General features: G+C 40.6%; 3 protein-coding genes across 4 annotated transcripts; 2 read left to right on the plus strand and 1 right to left on the minus strand.

The window, feature by feature from the left end:
- Positions 1 to 149: 149 nt before the first annotated feature.
- nme4 (NME/NM23 nucleoside diphosphate kinase 4) lies at positions 150 to 4,002 on the plus strand. 2 transcript variants are annotated; one of them, XM_018672740.2, is made up of 5 exons: positions 150 to 392; positions 1,534 to 1,664; positions 1,764 to 1,865; positions 2,031 to 2,143; positions 2,280 to 4,002. In XM_018672740.2, the coding sequence occupies exons 1-5, from the start codon at positions 248 to 250 to the stop codon at positions 2,398 to 2,400; spliced, it is 612 nt and encodes a 203-aa protein (XP_018528256.1). In that variant the 5' UTR covers positions 150 to 247; the 3' UTR covers positions 2,401 to 4,002. The 2 variants fall into 2 exon arrangements, with proteins under 2 accessions (XP_018528256.1, XP_050929623.1); XM_051073666.1 differs by lacking the exon at positions 150 to 392 and adding an exon at positions 797 to 962.
- Positions 3,589 to 11,805, minus strand: eps8l1a (eps8 like 1a). Its single transcript, XM_018672727.2, has 14 exons — positions 11,613 to 11,805; positions 10,609 to 10,726; positions 10,386 to 10,444; positions 9,323 to 9,458; positions 8,188 to 8,276; positions 8,026 to 8,100; positions 7,802 to 7,950; positions 7,498 to 7,707; positions 7,120 to 7,228; positions 6,873 to 7,013; positions 6,602 to 6,746; positions 5,923 to 6,085; positions 5,195 to 5,327; positions 3,589 to 4,789 (listed from the first exon to the last, which is right to left on the minus strand). Exons 2-14 carry the CDS (start codon positions 10,724 to 10,726, stop codon positions 4,724 to 4,726), a joined length of 1,593 nt encoding a protein of 530 aa, XP_018528243.1. The 5' UTR covers positions 11,613 to 11,805; the 3' UTR covers positions 3,589 to 4,723.
- Positions 11,806 to 14,927: 3,122 nt separating this feature from the next.
- Positions 14,928 to 26,397, plus strand: slc6a16a (solute carrier family 6 member 16a). The gene is given in 13 exon segments (XM_018672741.2): positions 14,928 to 15,212; positions 20,071 to 20,290; positions 20,520 to 20,677; positions 21,569 to 21,695; positions 21,785 to 21,960; positions 22,488 to 22,598; positions 22,717 to 22,881; positions 22,883 to 22,959; positions 23,240 to 23,420; positions 23,953 to 24,154; positions 24,714 to 24,873; positions 24,978 to 25,140; positions 25,703 to 26,397. Coding segments are annotated over 13 exon segments (2,088 nt in total). The 5' UTR covers positions 14,928 to 15,209; the 3' UTR covers positions 26,048 to 26,397.
- Positions 26,398 to 27,664: the final 1,267 nt, after the last annotated feature.

The raw sequence follows: 27,664 nt of genomic DNA on the forward strand, positions 1-27,664 counted from the left end.
TTTTTAAAAATATGTGTTGTTGTTGTTTTAGGGGGAACTACCGTAAAGTGTGTTATAAAAGATCCCGAATAAGTTTACGAGCCGCGGACACGTCTGGCATCACTGGAGTTAAATATGTGTTAGTCTGAGCGGTAATCAGGTGGGACACACAGACACGGGGTGGAGGTGGAGATGGGGGTGACTCGTGAGTTTTGATTGAGGAGGGTTGACTTCTCTCCCCCGAGGCTGACTAAATACACATCAAAACATGATCGTGCTGCAGAGGTGCATTTTCATGAGAATTGGCCAACAGTTTTGTTCAAGAAATCAAGAAACCACTAAAAGTCTGGTTTCTGGGTTTCCCACTGCGCTGCTGGGTGGACACAGAGCTGCTGGGCTCAGGAGCAGATCAAGTAAGTGACTGAATTTAAATCAAGTGGTCAGTAAAAATATCTTTTTCTATATCTTGTAGTCTCTGGTCTCTCTGGCACTCAAAGTTGTACGACTTTTTGTTTTTCTTAAGGAACCCATTCAAGTCAAAGGACCACATGGCACAGTTCCAGGAATTAATGTTTAATTCAGAAACTGGTCATTTAGCCTTTAAAGAAATGTCACAAGTGTAGAATTCTCTCTGTTTTAAATATGTGATGATATATATATATACATAAATGTGTTTTTCTTTAGATTTAAATAATAGATTACATTTAGCATTATTGGCACTGAGTCTAAGGGACTTTACCTCCGAGGCGCAATGTTTATTTATTCCAAACTTAACAGGGACATTTGCGAAAAACAAACTGGCTCGCCAAACTCACGGGGTCATGAACTGGAACTAGGTTAGAGGCACAGACGATAGTGGTGATGATGAGGTGGGCCGCAGCCATGATGGAGAAACAGTGACGTGCGATGTGCGTAACTGGGCCAAAAAAACCTGTGCGCATTCTTTATCCAAGGTACGGAGCCATTCAGGATAACAGCCGAGTGTAAGACTTCCATCAACCCGCTGCTCCTCTCTCCACATAGACTGTCTTACTAAAACCTCATTAGACTGAGTTCCTCTCGTGGCAGGTCACGTGTGTATTTAATTGATCGCATGCAGTCATTCATTAGCTCGTGCCTGGTTGTTGCAGCTGCTGTTCTCGTTCGCAGCACAACTACCGTAAAACTACGTGAAATATGTCTGTTTCACTCTGCTCACCGAGTGTAATTAATCTGCGTTTTGCATGTAAACAGTGTGTGTGTTTGTGTGGCCAATTTATCCTACACAGTCACATTATAAGCCCCTATAATGCAAATCACTAAGTCAGGGTAAGGGTTAGAGTTATGGTTACAGTTAGATTAAGTCCTCAGGAAATGAATCAGTGTAATGTCCTCTGAAGTCATGAAGGCACGACAGTGTATGTGTGTGTGTGTATGTGTGTGTATATATACTGAAGGTCTGTTTCTCTGTGGATTCATTTGGATGACTATTTGTCTTCATCCCTGGCTGTAGGTTACTAATATTGGCAGCATGTGAGTTTCATGGTCATCAGCTGTCCTGTTCTGTCCCACCAGCTCTTCCAAATGTAAGGGAGCGGACTCTCATAGCTGTAAAGCCAGATGGAGTTCAGCGACGTCTTGTCGGACAGATAATTCAGCGGTTTGAGCAGCGGGGCTTCAAGCTGGTCGGCCTGAAAATGTTGCAGGTATAAAAGTCAGAGATGAACATTGTTGGCGATGTTTATAGAATGTACAGCGTCTCTGTATGTATTTTTTTTTATACTATGATTGTCTCTATTGTGAAGGTGTCTGAGGATCTCCTGTCTCAGCACTACTGTGAACTGAGGACAAAGCCCTTCTACCCCAGTCTGCTACTTTACATGACCTCAGGACCTGTGGTTGTCATGGTGAGGGCTCCTCTTCATGGGATGCTCTTGTACTGAGTGCATCATTTCTACTGTAGAAAATGATTACTAGAAAACTGTACTGTAGTATGCAGTATTTCAGGTGTAAACCTGCTTGAATATCTTGTTTTTGTGTGTCTTCATGTGTGTTGGTTTATTTTTGTTTAGGTGTGGGAAGGGTACAACGTAGTCCAGACGTCACGTACCATGGTGGGACATACTAATCCGGCTGAGGCTCAGGCAGGCACAGTCAGAGGAGATTTCAGCTTTCATGTCAGCAGGTAACCTGGTCTAATTTGATCTCATGTCATGTACCATGAGTTTAAAGGATTCAACAGCAATCATGTTGTGACGCTAATAGTTGTGTTCTTTTTCTGTCTTGGAGGCAAATTAATGATGTGTGTTGGTCATTTAAAGGAATGTGGTCCATGCCAGTGATTCTCTGGAGGGGGCTCAAAGGGAGATCCAGCTGTGGTTTCAGGGAAGCGAGCTCCTGAACTGGGACTGCTGCGACCAGACCAGCACCTGTGAGTTGTGAAGACACTGAGAGTTTGAATGCAGTGAGAATCAGTTACACTACCTCTTCTCCTGCTGCTCAAAGGTCTGTCTCTTCTGATAGAGCGACCACAGTGATCGAAAAAGAGGGGTCATATTTAGTGTTCCCACCAAAAATTATACCTCAGTAAGTGCACTTACCATCTCAGAAACTAAAGTAATTCCAGCTGGATTAGCAACTATGCACATATAAATTAATGGACATTACATCTTTCAGTATAATTTTCATATGTATTGTCAGAATGTATCCCACAATCACCTAAAATGCCTTCGTCTTTCTGACCAGTGGTTAAAATTTGATATATATGTTTATACTGGATATTGTGGCTTTTACCCAATAATCACAGTGAACAGTAATCTTAATAGCTATTGGTCAAAATACTGTAAACAGCTACTAAATTACAAGCTACTTTAAGTCAGGTGAAAACCAAATGTCAGTATTACCAAGCAATAAAGATATTGTAAGACTGAATTTGACAAGTTTTCATGGCACATATTATAAAAATATAAGGACTGATTATCACCAGTATTGCTGCTCTGCTATATGATGATCATACACAGCTTCAACAGGTTCATAAATTCACAAATCCTCTCATGAAGTTTTCCATCAAAGAGAGAAAATCTATTTGGAAAAAAAATGTAAGAGATTGCAGTTCTCTGCTTGGAAACATTAAAAAATTATATAACTTATTTTTTAACAACGCTTTGCTGTCAAGGTATAATTGGTAAAATGTCATATTTTTGTATTATTATTTAACAAATGATATGTAGTAGTGTTGTTTTTAGGATTATAAAGTGCAAAACTTTAAGAGCATTTAATTGCGTTATTTGAACCAGGTCCTCAAATACTTGTGTAATCAACCATCATCAGTCATTAAGTAATCCTCCTATTTGTGTTTAAATATGAGTGTTAACAGTTTAAAGTGTAAAAAAAAAAAGTGCCAGGAATTGTTTGAGATGTGATTAATTATTTTGTAGTTTTAATGATAATCACTGTTTACTCTAGAACATTTGACCTCAGGTGAATGTTATTGGTAGCAATGTACTGAAGTAATCTGTTGAAGTGCACTACACAGCTCTGCATGGTGATGATTTACCTCCACCTGCTATGATATCAACACAGAACTGGTTTTATGTTTGTTGACATCTTCAGTGTCACTTGCTTTTTAAATTCCATATACAGCTGAAAAATGACTTGACTATTTTGCACTTAATATCAGTTCTGAAATTACTAATCTGCAATTCTTCACACATCTTTTAATTGTGTGTTTTAATTTGTCTGTGTCAGATTATGGAAAGAAGGATTGCAGCAAACTCATAGTTCTTACACAAAAATACATATAATTTTTTATTCACGTTGATTCATCAACAGCAATGAATCCCTTATGTTTTCATGTTATACATTATATAATGATGTGCGGCACAGCTGAAATCACAATGAAAAATGCAACATTTTAATCTCAAAGGAGTGAAGACTGAAACTGTATATTTAACAGTTTAATGTGAATTTGATCTGGCTGCAACAAGCAACATTGTCTTAATACAGTTTGATGTGCAAGCAATAAAAACTGAATCAATTAACTGACTCTTCTGTGGAGATGCACAGTTCATGGTTTTATAGCTCTGAAAAGTTGTTTCCATCCGTTGTCTCTGAACCTGCTCTACAATAGTAACACATTAGTCCAATCATCATTATATGATTATGTTTAATGTATGGCATTTATTTTTAATGTGACATTTCAAACATTGTCTAAACAAAGTATAATAGACATATTTAAATTGTAAAAAATATGATTGAAAATAAACTTCAGAATAACAAAGAAAAACTATCCTATCATCTCTCTGTATGCCCAGGACTGTCTGTGACGACAGCCCTGGGCTGAGCTGAAGAGGTGAACAGAGTAGGCTATGGGCTCTCTGATGCTCCAGATATAAAATACAGGGAATGTGGTCGCCAGCGAGGACAAACACAGACGCATACATTATAAACACCCATCGACAATGTTTATGTAATTACTCTCTCTGCCAGAGGGGGGAGACAAACATTCTGCACTGCAGGTTTAAAAACGTAGAAATTAAAAGTTGTTCCAATTTAAGAGTATTAGTAAGGGGGTCTTCCTTTTAACACAGCTCGTTTTTGTTGATGAATCTGTAGCACAGAAGAGATGCAACACATATGATTAAAAAATTAAACTCCATCTGCACCAGCACTCTGTGCACCCAGCTGTAGAAGCAACACATTTGTGTCTGTTGATCTTTGATGCCTCTTCTGTATCAGTGGATGTGGAAAGCTCAGTCAAAACACGTCACTCATTCATCTTCAGTTTTTGCTTCTCCATCGCCTTCTCTAATTCTGTGGCTTTACGCACATCCTGAGGAGGACACAAGATTACTTTTGCTTTTTGTGGACTTCAAAAGAAGCTGACATATGCACTTAAATTTTAGTTTTTTGGTTCAATTTTTAACAGATATCTGTATAGTAAAGGTCAAAATAAAGACACCCCGTGTGTGAAATCCCTTTGACGTCAGACTTTGAACTGGAAGGCTCTTTAACCATTGGCCCTATAAGGTGTCTAGGAGCTAGTATGCATTTTGGACTTGTAAATTGAAAGATAAGTAATCTGTAGTCAGTGTAGGTCAATAGCAGTGTGCTAAAATGACGTAAATGTGCATAATCCAAGGCTAAGCAAACAACTGTCTCAGGACACATGGACCCAAGCATGACCACACACATGCTCACACACACAGAGTGCATCCAGAAAAATCACTATACAAACCTCGAGCAGGGACTTCTGCACCATGATCTGGCTGTAAACTCTTGTGCCTTCCTCTGGTGACACCGCTCGGAGCTCCTCCTTATTCAGGGAAAATAGCTGCGCTCCAGTTAAAATGCCCAGACTCTGAATTGTCCTAACAGAGGAGAGATGAGCAACGAAATCAATCAAATCTGTTCGCTTTTCATTATCAAAACATCACCTATAACTTTGTCAAGGAGAAGATCCGAGTATTTGAAGCCAGAATAATCCAAAACAAATGTAAACAAATATAAGTCCAAGTCAGCTCAGTTGACAGGAAAGCTGCACTGCATACACTGGCAGGGAGGTGTTTTTGACATTTGAGGGCGCTATTGTACTCATGAACAGCATTTATAATGCAATAAACTACGAACATAATTTTGAACATGACAGCATTTAAGCATCCAATAAGCACCATCTGTACAACTGAAGTCGAGGTAGTGTTCTTCCACTGGGCCAATAAACTCTACTTGTTATTTTAAATGTCCTGTCACAGGAGAGGAAAACCCTTTGTGATGTAAAAGGATAAATTTGATTGATTTTAGTGCACAACCCGCGTTGTACATGTTGGACGTGATATTCCTTAAACTACAGGATCTTGAGGATATGTGGCTGTAAATGTACCAGTAGGCTCTACAAACTAGCTTTGTGCTGAGTCGAGATTTTGGAAATAGTCTGCACTGGACGTGTCTCTAGCGGTGGACACTCACTGCTGATTGAAGCCTTTAGCGGTGAGCCAGGCCTCCACCTCAGCAGGTGGCGAGTGGTAGTTCAGGGGAGCAGAAGTGTCAGCTGCGCGGGGGACCACCAGCGGACGGACCGAGTCTCTTTTCCCAGCTAGCCGCTGGAGAAGCTCATCGTTCATTATAAGGACTGCGTGAAACACAACAAAACTTTAGCTGCATACACAAGCAGACCAGCACAGCATCATGTACAATATGACAAGTTAAAGCATCACATTCCTCTATTACAAAATCTCCTGGATTGTTTTCAACAAGAGACTGTAAACCACTTTAAAAATTTAGTTGTAAGGTGACAACAAAAAACCTGATGGAATTTCCTGGATAATTTTAACCAAAAGACTAGATATTTTTGATACAGCAGTTTTGTTATATTGATTGCTTAGTAGACATAAGTGTGAAATGGGCTAGACAGCATGGCTCTCAGCCTGTTTCTTGTAGAAACTGATGCAAAAAATGTTAAAAGGAGCATCTTAAAAAAGCTCTCTGTGCACTAGAGGCAGGACCATTGTAGCGCTACAATGAGAGATAAGAAGTGCTACTGATGTTACATGCAGAAGTCGTGGAAAAGAAGTTCCTGGGATCCGGTGTTTGTGAACTCACTTGACACAACACAACTCCTTGTTATGTTTTGTACACGTGACGTTACCTCGGTCGTTGTCTTCTCCCATCGTTGTTGAAGGTAAAACCATGCTCTGAGGTCGCACTGTTGGACTTGAAGCAGTGGGACTGGTCGCAACCGGGCTTGATGGAGCATATGAGAAGTATTTCGTCGGAGGGGCTAAGGGGGTCTTCTGTTGTGGAAAAGCAGGAATGAATTAAAAAGTGCATGATAGAAAAAGCCACAGCGTGTCAAGTGTCTGATGCACTGACACAAACAGCGTGTAGTTGCATGTTTGTAGTCGTGTCTGTGCTTGTACCCTTGACTCTCTGCGCACCACTGGGCTGCTCCTCCCTGTGTTATTCAGAGCAGACAGAGGCTCCAGGATGTTAAAGGGAACAAATCCTATCTGATCAAAGCGATTCTGACACTTCCACCACCGCTTCGATGACTCAATGACCTGAGGAAAGATGCCAGGTCAGTTGAAAAATTTGTGACATATTCCAAGGACGTATCTACTTACTACAGGTGGGTCGTCACCTATAATTCTAATCATGGTTATTTACCTCCAGTGTTTCTCCTTGTAGCACAGAGAGTTCACTGCTGTTTCTGGCCACAAAGTCATAACTGCAGCAATAAAGTCTCTCACCTTCTGGTGGGAGGCTGTTTCCTTCTCTGAAAAGGAAATGTCATTTAAATGTCATTTAAAAGATACGCAACCGATGTGACAAAGTGGAGTCAGATATCAATGATCCTAATCTCTGACGAGAGGCATGGAAATGAGTTATAATCAGACTTCCTCCAGTAAACCTTCAGACTTATTTTATTAGGAAATATACTGTTAATTACAGCCATCAGGAATTTGACTGGCATTGCCACTCCTGCAATAAAACATAATTGTGCTTTGTTCTGTAGCACCTTTTTTTCAATGTCTACAGACTTACACTCCGTCATCGCCTTCACCAGGGCCCTCTGCCGTTTGTCGAGATTGGTCCTGTAGAGTTTGTGCCGCCCTGCTTTCCCTGAGAGCATCCTGCTTGTGCTGCAACTCGATGGGATCTTCAAAAGGCTGGCCAGCTGAGTCATAGGCCTGAGGCTGCCATCCATCCAGGAAGACAGGTGAATATGGAGGGACAGACACATTCAGGTCCGAACTGGGAGAAAAAAGAGGGGGAAGGGGGATTTGTTAGATCAACAGGACACAATCTCAAATCATGCATTTGCCCACACAAACGTAAACACACAGACCAGGGTGAAGACCAGTTGGGCCCCAATGAAGTCCAGAGTTGCTTTTCCTCTTCAGTCAGATGCTCCTTGAGCAGTGAAACAGCACCACTGGTCATAGCAGGACTAACCACTGATGCTCCTAAGTCTGGCCCTCCAGTGGTGTTCACCATCTGTGAAAGTAAAGACCACCGTGGTCACTATCACACAGAGGAAAAACCACTAAATGAAACATTAGAAAGACTCACTAGTCTGAGAGGCACGAAGACGTGATGCAGCAGTTGTGGTGCGTCAGGCTGTGAAATGGATGACTTGAGACGGTCCTGAATAAACCAATAAAGTAGGTCAATTTCTAAACAAACTATCCTCTAGTGCTGCTCAGTGTTTGATTATGACCAGTCTAATCTCACCAGCAGACTGAGGGAGTACTTGATTTTCTGAAAGATGTCCACAAAGTCTTCCTCTGGCGGAGGGGAAGCTTTCATGGTCAACAAATCATCTGCACACAGAAGAGTACAATCACAAACACGAAACACTGAAAACACAGAAGAGTACAGTCTGGTGTATCAAGTATCATTTGTTAAGTGTTTTTATGTTAGAATACTTAAATTAAATGGTGTGTTTTACATCACTTCATGTTTGGGAAAGTAAAAGAATAGAATTAATAGAAAAGAATCCTAGAAACACTGCAGTAAAATCAAGTCTTCAATGACTCTACCAAGGTGTGGAGCGCTTCTTTCAGCTTGTTTCAACAAGCACTCTCCTACAAGACAAAGCCAGCAGTAATGACTAATAACAGTCTTATGTCCTATGTCATTATTAATGCGTTTATACATTCGTCACCTTTATCCAGAGTCACACCTATCCCAGCAGAGCACACACTGGCCAGAAACCTGGGCAACACCTGGGTCATGTTGCCAGGCCAACACAGGGCAAACACAGAGAGGCACAAACAAACTCCTGTTCACACCTGTTGGCAGTGTCCTATGATGAAGCAACAGCAGTCCACAGTGCAAAGATCAGGGCTGGGAATCAAGCTTGTTACTGCTGTCACTCCTAATCCCATAATGCAACAGAATATGACTTTCATTTCCTCATTTATTCTCAGACAGAATACAAACTAGCTCTTGAAAAAGTTATGCCATTTTCATACAACTTGATGACGACTTCATGCCATTGTCAACCTAAAAGAATAAACTACTGAATGAAGCATATTTGAAATTAAATTAAATTCTTTTTCTTTTTTCTCCAATATTATGTTAGTAGGTCTCTGAATCTTTCTGAACTGACTTTGCCCCAGACTCAGCCATCCTTATTCACATTTCTTGGCAGGCAAGAATTTTCTGAATTACCTCAAGTATTTTTTTAATGACCTGTCTGTTGATCTGCCTGGGGCATGCAAAATAGTGTGCCAGCATTCAGCCCTTGTCTACAGTTTCCTAGCTTCTGCTCTTCCTCTGCAGCCTACATTTCTCTTGACCACCCTTGTAAAACTAAAACCACAGTGGTCAGCTCATTGGGGGGGGGGGGCACCTATCTTCTCACCATCTTGGTTCCCCTTCTTTTTGCTTTTCCTGCTTCTCGTCTTCCTCCTCTGGTTGAGAACAGTCTGGGCCTCGGCCGTCTGCTGCAGCCGTCCCATGAATCGCTCCACGTCATCAAAACAGTGGTTCAGAATCTCCTGTTGAAGACACATGCTGTATGTTTTAGCTAAGTCAGTGTGCAATCTAGTGCCACAGCCCTGAGAGAACATCACATGTGTGAGGCTTATACTGTTAAATATTGGAGACAGTGGCAAAGAGATATTGTCTTATTTACAATCGTCCAAGGTCTTTGTGTTATTTTGTCCAATAGTGGAACACCACATCCACATGTAATAATAATATAGCGGCTTCAACACAAAACAGCTTTCTCAGCAAACAGCCCCGGTGTTATAACTTTAAACATGCAGTATTTACTGCAGGTCTGTAGTCTTGGGTTTCAGTAGTAGACTAAGTACTAGTCACATTGGTGAGCTCAGCTGATGATGTGGGCTTGAAGAAGTACTGTCGCCTTTTTCTCACAGGTCACTGATTCTTTTTCTAGTAATTTCCTTAGATTGACTACTACCAGGACACCACTGGCAATCTTTGGTGGTGATTCACTGTAATAAACAGCAGACAACCACAAATGATATATTAAGTCTATATGAGCAAACATACTGTAGCCTATATTTCTTTTTATTTTCTCAATATGCCTTACATACTGTATTTTACACCTGCACATTTTGATGTACAGTACATTTGGAGAGGTTAAAATCTCTCCACACCTCCTGTGCTGAGCCGCTAATACTCCATATTGTCAGTGTTTTTTTTTTATCAACATTACAGGCAGACTCCTCACTATCACCTCACCATCATTGCTGTCACGTCCCCTCGTCTACAGACCAAGGTTTCTGTTGTGATTGTGCAGAGATACTGTGTGTACGTCACTGACAACTTGATGGGTCTACATACTTGCTTTAAGCTTCTTTGCACCGTTTGCCATCTCCTTTGGCTTTAAGATAAACCCCACAGGCCCATGTATAACACATAAAGAATATCTAAATTATTTATACAAGTATACATACCACTTCTCTTGCTGCATTAAACTGAGGTGTATGATTTGAGTCTCTGTGTGCACCATTCTCTGAGCAGAGGAAGAACAAAGCCATTAAAGCAAACTTGAGAATATATACAAAAGCCTGTTTTTGTAAGTTGGTTGTAAGCAGCAAAATAGTGTGCAGAAGATGACAATACATCTACAGTACAGGCTCACATACAGTATACAACATATTGGCCAGATGAGCATACCTTTGAGAGAATCTCTGTAGGTGAGCATGCCACCAGGAAGCTGCTGCTGTCCTGGAGGTATCATGACTCGAATACCTGAAGGCTTTCTAGGGACCACTGGAGGAGCTGGTCCAGACATCTGTTGTGTGTGGATGCAGACAGGACAATCAAACATATATTGTATCACAATAAGGAATAATGTTTAGGTACAAGACTACTATTAAAAAAATCTCTTGCCTTTATATCAAATTTTGTAGAAGTCCCTCTGTAATTATCAATACATTATCTCATTACCACTTAATGTGAATCATGCCTTGCATTCAAAAGTTATTACATTTATATATGGGTTTTTTTTTTTAAACTGGAAAGTCTGCATATGAATTCATGTAATGTGAAAGACTTTGATAAACTTCACCTGACTGATTAAAAGTCACTTATCTCATTCAGATGAAGCAACATCGTTAAAAAAATGATGAATGAGCACTCGATAGTGCCACATTCCACAGGCCAGTTGTAAGAATGCTGAGTATTCTCTGTGCGCTCATGTACGTTGGTGCGCATTTAAGTGACAGATCCACATGACAGGACATGACAGGAAAAACCACCATTATCAGGTGCATGGTATGCAGGTGACACAACCACCAAAACTAGACAGAGAAACTGCTCGAGCTGAGTATTAAAATCACAAGTTCCTGCCTTTCTTCCTCCTGTGATTTCCTCTCTTCCAACATGTTGATGGAGCAGTGAATGCTGCATGAACTTTTTTCAAGCATTAACAAACTCTCATAAAATGCATAGTCACTCATGCAGTCACAAATTCTTAAATATTCTCATTTAAAATGAGCTACTTCAAAAGTCTCCACATCTTATTGACACAAAGCAGCTGTCCCCCATATGACAAGTGCACCTGCCTCTGCCTCTGCCTCTGCCTCTGCCTCTCTCTCTGTCTCTGTCTGTCTGTCTCACACACACTTACACACAGTTTACACAAAGTTAATACCTGAAATCTATATACATCACTGTACCTTTTAGTGCAGTCTTAGTGTTTAAATCCAGGGCAAAGAAACCAGTCCTCGTGCTGACTCGTACGTGCACTGAGCTTAGCTGTTTACATGAGCACGTCCCACCTTCTGGAGATATGCAGGAACGAGAAAAACAAGTCTGGCCTTCATTTCGTAGTTAATCTGCATTGCTTTCACTCTCCTCTGACTCTCTCATACACACACATACACACACACACTCCATCCCTCCCTCCCTCCCATTCTTCTCTCTGCATCTTTGTGAGCCTCTCCTTCCTTATAACAGGCATTCCTGTGCCTGTGGCTTGTGCCAGGGGGCTAATGTGATCTGTGACACATGCCATTCCAGAAATGTAGTGCAGTCGTTCTGAAGCTCACCACCTCCACAAATGCAGTGACATCAAGTTTCGTTTGAGACTATCATAAAAAAGAGGTGATAAAAGTGAATTAATCTCAGAATTAAGAAAAAAAGAAATTAGATATTAGAAATTTAAATGTAAGTCATTTATCGGATACAACCGCCCACCAATCATATTCAAGAATAAAATAATTTCATAATAAATATAACACTTTTTATAAATGTCTTGTAATTATCTGTCCTTTAAAATGTTCTTATTAGTTAAAGGAAATCAGGGGAAATCATTTAACTGAGAAACATTTCTTCAATTTAGAACCTGTCAAATAAAGAGAAGTGAATGGGCGAATGGTTTAAAGTAAGAAACTGATTTAAGAAGCAGAGAGCACAGTCAGAGGGCCAGTGCTAACTACTTCAAGAGAAAGCAAATATTGATTGATCGAACAGAAAGATTGTTTGCAAGATATGTTTATTAAAATGATATGTGAGAAGGTGTGGGGAGAGATGTGGCTGAAACATTTGATATCTGGTTTCTGATATGGAGAGGTCTACTTCAAAAATGGAACAATGATGGCTTGTGTAATCGTCAGCAGTGTGACAGGCAGATGTTGAATTAATAAGCAAACTAGATACAGGTAATAGCAGATGTGTTTGTTCTTACAGAGAAGGGGTTTGTTGGGGGATCCTGGTCTTTCTTTTTTTTCTTTCTTTCAGACAGTATGAAGCCCCTCCCACTGTCTGGGAGGTTGTCCTGGCCAATCTCAGCAGGCCATTGGTTGACATGGGAGGGCTGTCAGCGAATGTAATTCACCTGGGTCTGGCAGACTAGTCTGGCCCATGTGTGCGCTCCGTCTCTCTTCCACCTGCTGAAATCCACTTCCTTCTGCACATACAACACCACCAAGACCCATGCCACTCATCCATGTGCTGCTTTCATGGCTACACTTGTTAATTTCTACTCCCCATTGTTTATTTATGTTACCTTTAGTTGCAATAAATTGTTTTTAGTATAACCTTTATGTAAACTTCCTTCTTGCCACATTTCCTGAACCAGTGTGTGACAACACCCACTCAGTCAAATTAAAATAATGTCTTCAATATGATTTTAGCTGTTTGCAGCCTTAAGTTTCTACTGTGGTTCAAATAACCCTGTGTGCTATAAGAATATGAGGCAGGTAGGAGGACGTAGCATTGGGGAAAACTGAGCTGTTGGTGAATAGTGACACCAACTGGTCACTAGAAGTCAGACTCCACTTGTAGGGGACACTCACCTCCAGGTTTTATATTTTCAGTGCCTGGCTCCAAAAAGCCTCTGGTTTTGGCACCGCTGACTGAAGGCATTCATCGTGTCCTAATTAAAATACTAGCAGAAATAATCAACAACTAGGTGTAGGTTTTAATGCCCTTTCCTGTTGTAGGTCTTCATTTCTGGGTCAGACTTACCTGGCTTGAATTAAAGTCTGACTATGTAGGTAGGTCCTCAGCCACGTGAGTCAAGTAGTCTGCCAAAATGAAATCTTAATCTGATCATTTTGCATATAATAAACTGCTGTTGATATGGTGCACATGACACTGAGCTCCAACAGGTCTCATCTCAGCCGAAGAGCTTTTCAGTTCATCTCCACGATTAGCTTAGGATTTACTGTTCTGCTCTCAGCAATGCTTTGACTTGTAGAAGGACATTTATGATCTACATCCTCAGTCTCTTTTACCTTTCGGCAGTAAAGCTAAAAGAGACTCAAATGGCAGTAAAAACATTTTACTCATCAAAAATAAATGTGTGAAATTTAGGCAGGAAATAGGCTACACAATAGGGGACTAATGTTACAGATTTATCTTGGTTATCTCTCTTCAAGTGCTGCATTTCCTCTGTCACTCAAATACTCTTGAATGGTGACGAGATGGTGACGAGATAAGATTTCATACATACAAACTGTGGCTTCTTCAATTCATGCATCTGTGTGAATTGGAGCAAGTATTCAGAGTGATTTTGGCACATTTTTTCCACCAGAGGGAGTAGAGATTTTCCTCATATTGAGTCAACAGGTGGCTGAGACAGTGAATTTACTACTAGCTGGTATTGCGCAACAGCGCCTTGCTCTTCCATGCCAGTATCATGCACCATAACTCCAGGATTATTTTCTGAGATAACAGAACATTTTTAACATCATGATTTATTTTTTTCTTTGCCAAACAAACTGGCAATAATTAAGCAACAAGAGCAATGGGCAACTCTCTCTCTCTCTCTCTCTCTCTCTCTCTGCCTCTGTCTGCCGTGCTGATGATTTCTGTCTAGACACAGACACAATAAGCATCATGGCCAGTTTCCGGTTTGGAGTTTAATTGTCTTGTCAAAGACACTCGCGATAGTTTGTTGCCTTTGCAGCAGTTACATATATGTTTAACTGCCTTTCCTCGTGCTGTGTTTTTGTTCAAGGTGACGTTCACGTTCATCATGGACACACAAAGACTCCTGTAGGGGTCACTTAATTACATGAATGATTCCATTGGCTGTGCAGTGACATATGACATAGGGATGACTTCACACACAGCTTACTCTACTAATGTTTTTTTAAGTGCATTTACATTTCTTTAATTTATCAACAATCAGTTCAGTCAGGGCTCTGCTGAATTATTTAGCTGTTGAGTTAATTGGGCTCCAGTTAAGGCGCAGACAGCGAGCGTCATTTAATTTTTGCAGAGCCTTCATCTGTATCTTCGTCTGTACCCTAAGTACACGACTAGACGCGCAGTTGGGAAATAATAAATTATCTTTAAAATATTCAGCAAAGGACAGTTATTGCAGTACAGCGCAGTCAATGTATATCCTCTTTGGGTTTTTTTTCCAAAGCCTGCTAGACACACACACACACACACACACACACACACACAGTAACACCCAGCAGTGTGTATTCTTGTGTTGTCCAGCCCCGCTTACCATTTTGGGGAAGGGCAGTTCAGCCCCTCACTTATCCCATTGGCTCCAATCGCAGAAACTTCTCCTTCACTTCTTCTTGTGGTGGCGACGACACAGAGTCTTTTCCAACACAAGAAACGTTGCCACAAGTTGTCAGAAGTACCTGTTCGAGACTTTTCTCAGCAGATTAGTTAGTCTGGCTAATATCAAAAACCCTCTAAAAGGAAGCGTTTAAAAGTAGCCTTGTCAGAAAGGCTAACCAGCACCAAAGAAACCAACCAACACCAGGGCCACTGGAAACTCTACTCCTCTCTTGGACCGTGCTGTCAGCATGGTATGTCCACAACACATCGTTGTTCTGCTTTTACACTTTATTAACGCGACTTTATGAGCACTAATATCTTAACTCCATTGGAGCTCACTGCTCACTTCGTGCTTTTGATTGTCTTTCCTTTTTTTTTTCCTCGTGAGGAGTTGTAGACTTATCGCGTGTACAATTTACCGTTAACAACTGGACTCCTTTGTCAGTTACTCAGTCAGTCATGAACTGACTTTAACGCTGTGGTTTTTGCTTGACTCTGGGTTATCTTTCCGATGCAGCTGATAGTAGATGCTGCTCAACATGTTCAGCGACAGATATGTTCCTGAACCAACAACTGTCAAAATGTATATGAACATTAAGGCTATTATAATATTCATTTAAAACATGGCTTCCCCCAGACACTCTACTGTATTACAGCATAAACCAAAGTGCAAATCAAGTATTGCATTTGATTGATGTTAGTTTAGATTAGTTGAGTCGAGGTGATTAAAATATGACAGTTAATCTGATCACTGTTTCATTTAAATCAATGCACATACACATACAAAAAATTTTCTGCAAAAATGCAGTAAAACATACTATATGTAGTGTGTCCCATGGGCAATAAGTGACACTGAGGCAGGAAAAAAATAGAATGACTACCAGCTTCACGGGTTATGCAATACTATAGGTTGTGTGTGTGCTGGGGGAACAGTGTTGAATGTATTTGCTAGTTTATACCTGTGCAGGGTGTTGGCCCTGTTCCTTTCATTAAATACATTCTGGAATAAATGTCAGCCCTGAAAACGTGTTGAGGCAGGTGGAGAAAGTCAATAAATTAATTTAAATAATCTCAGTTATGATGAACATCTGGTGGGTTTTAGGTGATGATAATATAGATCTCATTCTGCAGCTTCTTGATGCAGTTGTGCCACAGCTGTGATTTATTTCACAATAGAGCTTATTGTTTGCAATCTGCTTCTTTATGTCCTCTGAATCCATAATATTATTCTTCTATATTTTGTGGTTGACGTGTTGATACACAGTCATTTGTGTGATGCTTTGCGCTGCAGTGTGGTTTGTTAGCTAACTTTAGGTGCACAGCATGTCATTTCCGCTTACAAAACAATTACAAAATACCTAATGATGATGTTGTGAATGAGCATGGGATCATGGGAGTTTTTGTCCTCACCACCATTGCTTTTACTGCAGTCAGTGTTCCTCCTATGTGATTTGGTTCTTTGACAACTTAAGATCCGGATTTCTGATGACAAAATCCTTCCTCTGGTTAAAATACTTAAATCAACCAAGATCAAAAAAGTGTGTCAGAAAAAATGTGTCTTAAAACTGGGATTAAAATTAAATTTTTTACCAATCCTGGTAACCACAAGGTTGACACATGTGCAAAGGGGATGTGACATCATTGACAGAAGACCAAATGAAGCAGACTGTTACCTTGATTAAAATAACAGATTTCTCAAGGTTTGAAAATTTGGAACAGTACACACCTCAACAAAACATTTAACATAGGTTGAATCATTTTTATACATTTTAATGGAGAAAAGTTACACATTATACCTTTAAGTTGTTTCATTCCTGTTTTGCTGTTTGTGATCTCCATCCTGTTGCAGCTGGAGTTTGAGTGAAAGTTAGAAAAGTATATCAAGGTAGCTCATGGCCCGATGAGTGTGACTGTTTAATTTACTCTTGAACCAAGATGGGAGCGCTCCTATGTTATGTCACCAGGTCCAGAGCTGGCAGATTGCCAAACATGATGTCGACATGTATGAAAGGGGCTTTATTCTGGCTGTTAGTAGAGTGTAGGGGTGTCTGTAAACTAACGCACATACTCTAGACATGCTGTTTAAGACGTTAAACCACATAATATGTAGACATGTAAAACAATAAAGACAAACTGAATATGTATAGTATATACATATATAATAATTTAGTCTTACTTTATGTTTGTATATGCAAGTGGAAATGTTTCACTTCTGTTTAAACACCACTGTAATGGACACTTAGGATTGATTTCATGCTTTTTTTAGGAAAATAACTGAGATGCAGTGTTGTGACATAAGTCAACAGAATGACACAAAAATGGCATATCCCACAGTCCTACAGTTAAACTTGTTCAGTTTTATGTATAATACACAGTTTAGGTAACATTGGCTGTCCACTTAGATAAAGGACTATTGGACTAAAGGCTTTTTGGTGTTTTGATAATAGCTGCAAAGAAAACCTGGACGAGGGACGTATATCTTAAATGTCTACATTGTAATGTAATCTAATACAGTAGCAAGCAGTCAGTATTGCATAGCACTCTTGGTGATGTGAGGCAGTCTAACTATAAATGTTTCAGTTTAATATAAACAAAAAAGAGCTGTATTTTTAGAGGTTAGTAGGCAGGTTTGACCACAGCTGCATGCGTCTGTACCCTTACTGTTACTGTCCACTGAAGAAGTGTGGTCGCCTGTTTCCCAACTCTACCCAGAGACTGATGTTCACTGACCAATAGGCAAAAATTTACAACTGCTGTGTGTGTGAGTGTGTGTGTGTGTGTGTGTGCATGTGCTGAGGGAAAGGGGCTGTGGGTCAAGAAGATAATTTAAGGTTATCCAAATATAGCAAAAGAGAAAAAGACAGTAGTTCTTTTGAAAAAGACTTTCACACAGGGCAGAACTGAAGAATACGAATGCAGCATTTTTCCACTTTGTTTTAAGATGTGCGAAAAGCTTAAAGCATATTAAAGTCCTCCTTACAGTTTTAGAAAAAGTGGAAGTAAATGTGAAACCCAACGGCCTCTCTCTGAAACAAACTGCAACTATGTGCAAATTGGTTTATTGCACAAATGATCTTCTTCAACAAGTAAGATTTGAACTGTATCTGCATTTAGGTTCAGGCCTGTTTCAATGACAAAAATGACATTTTATGATTAGGTTGATTCTCTATAAGTCGTTTTAAAGGGCTTTTTTTTTTTCTTTAAAAGGAAAGTGATACGTCACCAGGCTTCTCACAGATCTGATATCCAGACGTTATCAGTCAGTAATATTGAATCAAGTTCAGGTAACCTTGTGTTTCACCAAGGTTACCTGGTTACCTGGGGTTACCTGGTAACCTTGGTGAATTGTTTCAGCTACCACAACAAAAGCCCGTTATGGTTGTGATGAAAATTAATTTGACCTAAAATAGACACAAACACTGGATTTTTTAAAATGTTGTATATGAAACTGAAATCTACACAGTTTATAAATCAAACACTTAGATGCTGAGGCTTTAATGAAGCTGCTGACTCCTCAGCTGTTGAAGAACGTCGAAATAACTTCTAAGAGCCTTTCTCCTGCCTTGTTACCAACTATATCCACCACATGGTCCCCATGCACCTCACACCACCCACAGTGTGAACCAATGGAAACCTAACACTTCCCAGTGGATTCTCCCTTTCACTCCCACCCACACGTCACTGAAGACCCTCAGCCTCAGATCTGCCCAGTGGCCACTGGTCTTCCCACTTCCCCTCCTCTCTATTTGTGTAGTATTTTTGTCACTCTCTCGTTCTTTACTGTGTATGTGTGCATGCATATCTCTGAAATCACCTGCCCTATCTGCCCATGTGTCTTGACCAGTCACGCACTTTTCTGGGTCATACACCTCTTGTAATTTTCCATTCTCACCAGCTGATACCAGCAGTGGCATAGAGAAGTAATCCAGCTGGGTCATGTCCTAAAGCCAGTTTGGCTCACGCTAAGCCATTTTGGATCCGGCCCACTCATCTTAGCTAAGTTGGTTAGCAAGGGCATGTAATTCGAGTATAGCCCGCTCATCTGATGTTTCCTAGCAATCGAGTTTTCTTTGTAAAAATTGCAATTTAACATTTAGATGGTCTATTCAACCTTTTCATTTGGATAGTTTTCACATAAAACCACAACAGATAGCACAAACAATAATCTGTTCCTTGGAAATGCTGGCTAATGATACACAGTGTAAACTCGCATTAATGCATCCTAACAAACAACACATTTTTATGGCTGTTAAAGCTGCTTTGCGATTTCAGCACTGGTTGATTTGGCTAAACCCGTGGTTACTGGTGATATCAGTAAGTGTAAAAATAATGAGATTTTGTAGACACATTTTTAATGAACAATCACAGCTGTAACCTGAGTGATAAATACACCAAGTGAATTTTAATGTGAAGCAGCTTCAGGAAATGTTGGGTTTATATCAGCAGTAACTTAACACAGCTCTGATACAGCTGTGGGACAGCAAATAGTAAACAGTGAGGTTCAAGATAAAATTAAAAACCGTAACGCTGGACTATATACACGCATTGTTTTCCTGTGAATCCTTCATGCATGTGACCACAGTTTGTGCAGGAATGGCGGACTCCACCACCACATATTACAGAATGTAGATGCAAAGGATGGCTATTGCTGAAAACAATGCAACCCATAAATGTCAGAGACAGGGTTTGATTTCTTGTAACTTTAATAATATTTGAGCTGTGTTCAGACACTGCTCAGTGTGCAGACAGGATGTCAGAGTCTCAGTTTTTCCCACATGGAGCATATTCTCCTTGTTTATTTATAAAAATGGAGTTCAGCATGAGTTACAGCACATAAATGTCACGGTTATGTTTTCACATGGCAGGTGAGGGGTGGAAGTCCACGTTTAGCACACGTGTGATGCTATAACAACAAAACACAACGAGTGTCCCTCTTCTTGTTCCCTCCTTTAGACTGTCAGGAGTTTTTAGTCAGTCCCCATACACCTTGTTATCTGCTGGAATATGAACCAGATAAATTGTTTTGTTTGGAGGTGTGTAAGAAATATTAAGTCTCTCATGTATCTATTTTCCATTCTTCTGCTGCTCTTCTCCTGTGTTTATGGCAAGGCGGAAAAGCCTGCGCTAGACAGCAACGAGGACGGAGCCTGGCTGGCTGAGGGTCAGTCCGAAACTCAGCTTATGGGTGGTCCTGATGGACTTGAGGCAAATGATGCAGACAGGCCAGCGTGGGACTCCAAGATCCAGTATGTGTTGGCCCAGGTGGGGTTCAGCGTGGGCTTAGGGAATGTATGGAGGTTCCCGTACCTTTGCCACCAAAATGGAGGGGGTGAGTCATTTTAAGATGAGGGTAAACATAAGACAATAAAACATATAATTGAGAAAGAAATGTTCAAAAGGAAGAGGCATTAAAATGAGGCTGTACAACAAACATAAAGGTAGAAATGAAACTACTGTGGGATGTTCAAAGTGAGTAAGTTTGGTATCTTGCATAATAAAATTTATGTATGCTTTTTTTTTTTAAAAAAAAAAAACCTGTCTTCCCTCCCTCCTTCCAGGGGCCTTCATGCTGCTGTATGTTTTTCTTTTGGTGATTGTGGGGGTCCCACTGTTTTTTATGGAGTTGGCAGCTGGCCAGAGCATTCGGCAGGGCAGCATCGGTGTATGGAAGCACATCTCCCCTAAACTGGCAGGGATTGGCTACTCCAGCTGCATGGTAAGGATTTTTTTTTATTATTTATTTTACATTTTGGGGGGGGTTTGAGAGCAGTAAAATCTATTTTCCATTCTGTGTCCTACTCGGCACCTCAACTGTGAAAGGTTGATGTTTCCACATGTCAGTAAAGTGATTATTCATAGCTCCTAGTAATGTTGGTTAGGCTGCTTTGGTTTTGATAGCTGGCTGGCTGGGTTTCAAAGGTACGGCCATCATCAGTATTTCTAATATGAGGACTTCAGAATGAAAATGTCGTCCCCCACTTGTCTCATTTAAAAGCCATAGCATGCACTTTGCTTTTATCACCTCTCTGTCTCTCTTTTTAGTACCAGCCACGCTGTGAATATACCTAAGAAAAGGTGATGATGAAATCCTGCAGTTTTGTAATGCGAGAGAGGCAGCACGAGCTGTGGTGCTGGCAGTTTGTTATGTAACAGTTTTCTCTATAGACAAGACAAGTCAAACACAGAAAAGCCAAGAACTTTCTGTGCTAATACAGCACACAGACGTATACTTGTACGCTTAGACGTCCATGCTTTTTTTTTTTTTTCCAAACCTGTTTATTTTCCAAAAAGTGTCATTGCTGGTCCCAGTCAATGTCCATGTTAGAGATTATTGTAGTGTACATTTTCCCATGCAAGATTTAACAGGTTGATAATAACTTATAAAAACACAGGATTACGTTGGAGCTAAATCCAGCTTCTTAGGGTCATTTAATGCTTGTTGTTCTCCGCTTGGATAACAGATTTTGACCTTGAAAGAGCTTTTCACAGAATGAACACTATACAAGTCAGCACATACTGTATCTCATTGCTATATCTAAGGACTTGCCATGTAAATATTGATAATTGATTATATAAAATCATTCATAAACCCTTTCTTCTCCTCTAGGTCTGTTTTTACGTGGCCCTGTACTACAATGTTATCATTGCATGGAGCCTGTTCTATATGGGTAATTCTTTTCAGTATCCTCTGCCATGGGAGCAGTGTCCAGTTGATGTGACCACTAATGATACAGGTACTCACATAACTGAGAAGATAAACACAATGAGATGTCACGTAGATGTCAGTCAAAGGTCTGTGATCTTGTCTGTTCTTATTCAACAGTTAAAGAATGTGCAAGTAGCTCCCCGACGTCCTATTTCTGGTTTCGGAAAGCTCTCAACATCACGAATTCCATCGAAGAATCCGGAGAGTTTAACCCCATCATGACAGGTTGTTTGTTGGCTGCTTGGGCAATTGTCTCCTTGGCTATGATCAAGGGCATCAAGTCCTCTGCAAAGGTAAATTAACATGTCTTCTGGTTGTTGTCCCGATACACCAGCACACAAACACACATTGAGGCTTGTATCGTTGAAAGAATAAGGAGACACAGACAATTGTTTATTATCAGGTCGCGACTTAGCTGAGAAGATCAGTATCATGCAAATGTCTGGTACATAGTGTAAGGATAAGACTACAGTCAGCAGCCAGTTAGCTTAGCACACCACGAGGACCAGACATGCATGTAACTTAGTAATGTTTCATTCAAGGTGCTAGTTGGAAAATTTCTCTTACCTTTCGATGGAGGTAGGCTAGCTGTTTTTTTTTTTTCCAGTCTTTGTACTAAGCTAAGCTAAGCTAAGCTAACCAAGCTGCTAGCAATAACTTCATATGTGTTGGACAGACATGACACATGAGACAGTGGTATCAGTCTTTTCATCTAACACTCTGCCAAGAAGCAAATAAATGTGTTTCCCAAAATGTCAAACTATTCCTTTCTATTGTTCTGGACCAGAAATCATCCTCCACCTCTTTTTCCAAATCTTAGGTGATGTACTTTTCCTCAGTCTTTCCCTATGTGGTGCTCTTTATTTTCCTCATCAGAGGGTTGATGTTGGACGGTGCGATGGAAGGAATCACCTATATGTTTTATCCTAAAGTAAGAACAGGTTTCATCCTGTGTTTCATCTTATTCACGTTGCCCTCTTTACCTTTTTTTGCACCTCTACGAGATTTAACGAGAGGTCATCATTCATTCATTTTGTGGTGTCTTTCAGCTGGAAATCTGGGGTAATGTGCAGGTGTGGCGACAGGCTGCCACGCAGGTGTTTTTCGCCCTTGGCCTGGGCTATGGCTCTGTTATCGCGTATTCCTCCTACAATCCAGTCCACAACAACTGCCACAGGGACGCCCTGATGGTCTCCGCCATCAACTTCATGACCTTCTGTGCTGGCCTCGCTGGTGGTTTTTGTCGTGCTGGGTTTCCGTGCCAAGACCATCGCACAACGCTGCATTGCTGAGTATGGATATGTGTGCTCGTGCATGAATATTAACCTCCCATGGTCCACTGTCAGCAACATATTTTGTAGAGTCAGTTTCATCTGTGGAAATGCAACATGCTAAAAAAAAAGACAGAATTCTCAAAGTTATTTGCAATTGTTTGTTGAAAGTAAATGACAACGCACGTGTGACGAATTACAACAGTGGACCCAAGGGTAGCATTTTATGCAGTCATTTAAAATATTCTTAATAGAGCAAGCAGCTTTTCATGATGTATTTTCTTATTTTAACCTCTTCCAGAAATCTTGGTGCACTAACATCCATGACATCCCATGGATCTAACCAGCACTGGTGGCCTTGGTTCAATATGACAGATCCAAGCTCTGTGTCTATAACTGACTACAGAGAGTGGTACAGTCACTACAGCTCCATGGTGGGTCCTAACATCACTGACTGCAGTCTGGAGAAGGAGATGAATAAGGTGAGGGACGGTTTAACAGATCGGTATGAATACACTAAATCAGTGAGGTGGTGGGGAGCTAGAGTGCATAGGAAGAGAAACATTTAAGAGTTGCTTTATGGGGTGTTGGACACAGGGACTCAACCAGAGGTGAACATTTCAATAACATAGTATGTAGGTGTAGTACTAAGTTTCCCCGGACCCCTGAGGAATCTGGGAGGTGTTGTGAAATATCCAACAGGCAAGAGGAAGAAAACATATGGGACATTGTATCTAGTAGGACCCCAGTAGAGATGGAAGCAAGCTGTGATAGAGGAGTGAAAGGAGAAACTAAAGAAACAGAGGAAGAGGTATTAAAAGTTATATTATCTCAGTGTTTATTTTTCTGGGGTTAAAAGACTGACTTACATAATCAGGTGATGTATTTGATAGGATACTGCTTTGTTGTCTCTTTTCGTCTGCATAGGAGCCACTAAATACTTACTTGATTGCAATAAATCATTTTTAGACTTAGTGTGACTATCCTCTGTGTCTTTCCTTCGTCTGAGTGCAGGGTGTTGAGGGGACAGGTCTGGCATTCATAGCGTTCACTGAGGTGATGGCCCTCTTCCCAGCCAGCCCCTTCTGGTCCACTCTGTTTTTCCTAATGCTGCTCAACCTGGGCCTCAGCACCATGTTTGGGACCATGCAGGGAATCCTCACACCCCTTATGGACAATTTTAGCCTCTTGGGACGCCACAGGACCATACTCACTGGTAATACCATACACACAAGCAAAGTTCAAGTCAGGTCAATTTTATTTATATAGCACTGAATCACAACAGAAATAATTTCATGGTGCTTTTCATAGCTAATGTGTTCAAACATTTAAAGTTTTTGATTTAAAAAACTCTTCGCATGAATATATGCAATGTGTCTGAGCATACACACAAACTCCCTGAGAATTCCTTGGACCACTGTGAGCAACATCAGACGTGCACACTGTCACACACGGTAATTTTATGTGCTACATAGTTTTGCTATGCGCGGAGAAAGCGGGAGCAGTGCACGATTGCGCAGGCGCGCAGCTTAGAGGGAACATTGAATATATGGTTACATTTAAGACTCATTGGGTTAAAAAGCAAAAAATGAAGAGTCACTAATAACAAATATTGTCTGTTTGAAGTTATTTAAAGTTATTAAAAGCTGGGAGAAAAGGCCTGGTGCAGCTAATATTGGACAGTATTTGCTCTCGATTTGCTTTTCTCGATGCTCGATGATTTGTTTAGCACCTTTACTATCCTCCTACACTGTCTACTCTTCTTTGTTTTTCAGTGTCCAGCTGTGTGTTAGGGTTCATGATAGGACTGTTGTTTACTCAGCGCTCGGGCAACTATTTTGTGACTATGTTTGATGACTACTCAGCAACCCTGCCATTAGTCATCGTAGTCATTTTTGAAACCATCAGTGTGGCGTGGGTTTATGGAACTGATCGGTGAGAAACAATATTTCTGACCAATAAATAATTTTTATCTTTTCATTATCTTTATTTCTGATTTGAAAAGATGAGTCTAATATTGATATTTTCCACCACTGTAGCTTCCTGGATGATATTGAAGTCATGCTCAAATGGCGCCCTCCGGTGGTGTACAAATATCTTTGGAAATACGTCTGTTTACTGGCGATGGTTAGTCTTCTGGCTGCCAGTTTGTTGCGCATGGTCTTGAAAGGCCCTACGTACACCGCCTGGAATCAAAGCACAGTAAGATATTAGACAGCTTTTTGTCCTACACAGAATTCAAAGTCAAAATGGCATGTTATGGTTTACGATATACATATGTGGCTGTTTTACTGTGACCCCTCTCTGTGTGTTTCTTCATACACAGGAATGCTAATAGTTTGAAATGCTCAACTGTAAATTGTTGCATATGTTGTAGCATCATGTACACATAATAGTGTGTAGATGTATTCTGAGCATGTGTGGATAATGTGATTATTTTGTTTAAAGTCTGGATTATGATTGACTGAATTGCGTAACCATCTTTAGTTTTCTTATTTATGGACAAGCTCTTATAGCTGCTATAAGTTCCACAAAGGAATCATTTATCTGAAAGTGAGAGGTAATCTCAAATTAGCTATTTTCTCATGGTCTCTGACAAAATAGTTGCTGCAGTGTTAAAATAATTTACACTGTGTGAAAAGACTGTAATGTGCCTGCCCATGCCTCTCTCTCTCTCTCTCTCTCTCTCTCTCTCTCTCTCTCTCTCTCTCTCTCTCTCTCTCTCTCTCTCTCTCTGATATGCTCTGTCCCTTCATCTCCTAAGGCCTCTGAGATGACTCTCGAGTACCCTGGCTGGGCCCTGGCTATGATCGTCATGCTCATAGTCTTTGCTAGCTTGCCTGTGCCCGTTGGCTACATCCATTCCATGCTGAAAAACCACCAGGTGCGTAACACTCACCCCGCAGAGGGAGGCGGCCAGGAGCTGCACCGTGACCTGTATGCCAAGTGCAACTCTACCGAGCAGCTGGATTCCAACTCCCTCCTCCAAGTCCCCTCTGAGGAAGACGAGGCCCGTCTCAGGACTGCCTTCCTGCCCGCAGGCAGCGAACACTACCGGCTCCTGCCCCAGCAGGAGGAGGAAGATGAGGAGCAAGATACAGGAGTGTGAGCACAGCGGCCGGAGGGTCATTGTTTGTGAAAGGACAAAATGTTGAAGCTTCGGTACAAGCAAGACCCTGAGAGAGAAAGAGAGAGAGAGATGGCAGAGTGAAGGGAGGACGTTTGTGAATGGAATTATAGTTTATCAGAGGAAGAGTCTTTGGGTCGTACCCTGTTGTCATATTCAAGCAAGTTTTACATTGCTGACAAACCAAAGTTATTTTAACTATTTATATTAGTGAAGGTACATTACCAGTCAAATCAAAAGCTTTTTAGACTGTGTAGTTATGAAACTACAACTTCAGCTCCTCTTTGTACATCCCTCCATTCATTATCTGAACCACTCATGTTGTTCACAAATACACACTCGCAAATACACGGAAAAGGGAAAAAGCTGCTATATTTTTGATGAATTTATTGGAGGTTTTAGGTCAGGAAACTGACCAGCTACTGGAATGTCAAACAAGGTTTGTCTATTGTTTATACCAGATCAGTGAGAGGTAATACTGAGTGGGGTGGTAAAGTAGCTGGTGAGTTGAGGAATGCAGCAACTGACAAAAACATGCCTTATGATGACTATTTTTAACTAAATGACAAGTATGGATTTGCATGAAAACATTCTACCTTGAGAGAGTGTGATGTGTGTGTGTGTGTGTGTGTGTGTGTGTGTGTGTGTGTGTGTTTGTGAATCTGTTTGCATGTGAAATGAGAGATGTTACTATGTCAGTTAAATATGTTTATTTTATGTTATATTTGTATCATTTTACCTCATACAACCACAGCAATGTTTTTCCATGTGTTCACAGTGTACAGTATTGCAGCAGTATTGTATTGTACTGTATGAGGACTTAAATAAACCTCTAGATGGCAGCAGCCTGACTCAGTCTGCCTTTTTAATTCACACAGCTTCACTCAAACCTGAGGGCATCAACACCTTTAAAAAATCATATTCATCTGTAGATTGTGTGATGATTTTTTGTGACATTTCCCTCGGACACAAGGTCTATTTCTATATATGTCATAAACGTTTTTTTTTTCTTTGCTATTTGAGTGTTTCTTCACTGTGAAGCTAGCTTTACACAGCTGGATACATTTCATATTGCCAATCACACATCTTCTGGGTAAGGCTTTTGTCTGATGTTTGATTAGTAAAATGTGAGATTGTTTATTATAATGTTAAATAGGTATCATTCATATCAGGTGCTATAGGAATGCCCTTCATTATAAGTCTGTCTAAATTACAATCCCCAGTGCTACTGAGGAAAAAAAACATCCTGAAAGACAAGAATATGAAAAGGAAGAGGCTGAAGTGCAAAGGTGATGTTCAAATGGAAAACCAAAGGTTTTTTTTTCCTAACCCTGGTTGTACCACTTGACAGTAACTGCAATAAGTTTGTCCAATAACATTTCCAGCTTCACTTTTGTTGTATGGGTGACACTTATGATTGATCATAGGTTTAGTCTTGCTACAAGCAGCTTGGAATTTCAATATCCTATTCAATTGCACTGTCGATATTTGAATGAGCGACAACTCCTTTATCAACATGCATGACATGTTTTTTTCTCAGGGAACCGGAAAGGCCTACACCTCTCTGTAGTCCATCAGAGAGTGAAGTGGAGGCTGGTG

Source organism: Lates calcarifer, linkage group LG11 (genome assembly GCF_001640805.2).
Source record: "Lates calcarifer isolate ASB-BC8 linkage group LG11, TLL_Latcal_v3, whole genome shotgun sequence".
NCBI lineage: Eukaryota > Metazoa > Chordata > Actinopteri > Centropomidae > Lates > Lates calcarifer.

What these genes read in the sequence shown, in the direction of transcription:
- nme4 (XM_018672740.2), top strand. Translation starts at nt 248, where the DNA reads ATGATCGTGCTGCAGAGGTGCATTTTCATGAGAATTGGCCAACAGTTT. An exon ending in CAGGACCTGTGGTTGTCATG is followed by an intron (nt 1,866 to 2,030) that starts GTGAGGGCTCCT and finishes ATTTTTGTTTAG; the next exon opens with GTGTGGGAAGGGTACAACGT. An exon ending in TTCAGCTTTCATGTCAGCAG is followed by an intron (nt 2,144 to 2,279) that starts GTAACCTGGTCT and finishes GGTCATTTAAAG; the next exon opens with GAATGTGGTCCATGCCAGTG.
- eps8l1a (XM_018672727.2), bottom strand. Translation starts at nt 10,726, where the DNA reads ATGTCTGGACCAGCTCCTCCAGTGGTCCCTAGAAAGCCTTCAGGTATT. An exon ending in GGTGAAGGCGATGACGGAGT is followed by an intron (nt 7,229 to 7,497) that starts GTAAGTCTGTAG and finishes TTTCCTTTTCAG; the next exon opens with AGAAGGAAACAGCCTCCCAC. An exon ending in TACAAGGAGAAACACTGGAG is followed by an intron (nt 7,014 to 7,119) that starts GTAAATAACCAT and finishes ATCTTTCCTCAG; the next exon opens with GTCATTGAGTCATCGAAGCG.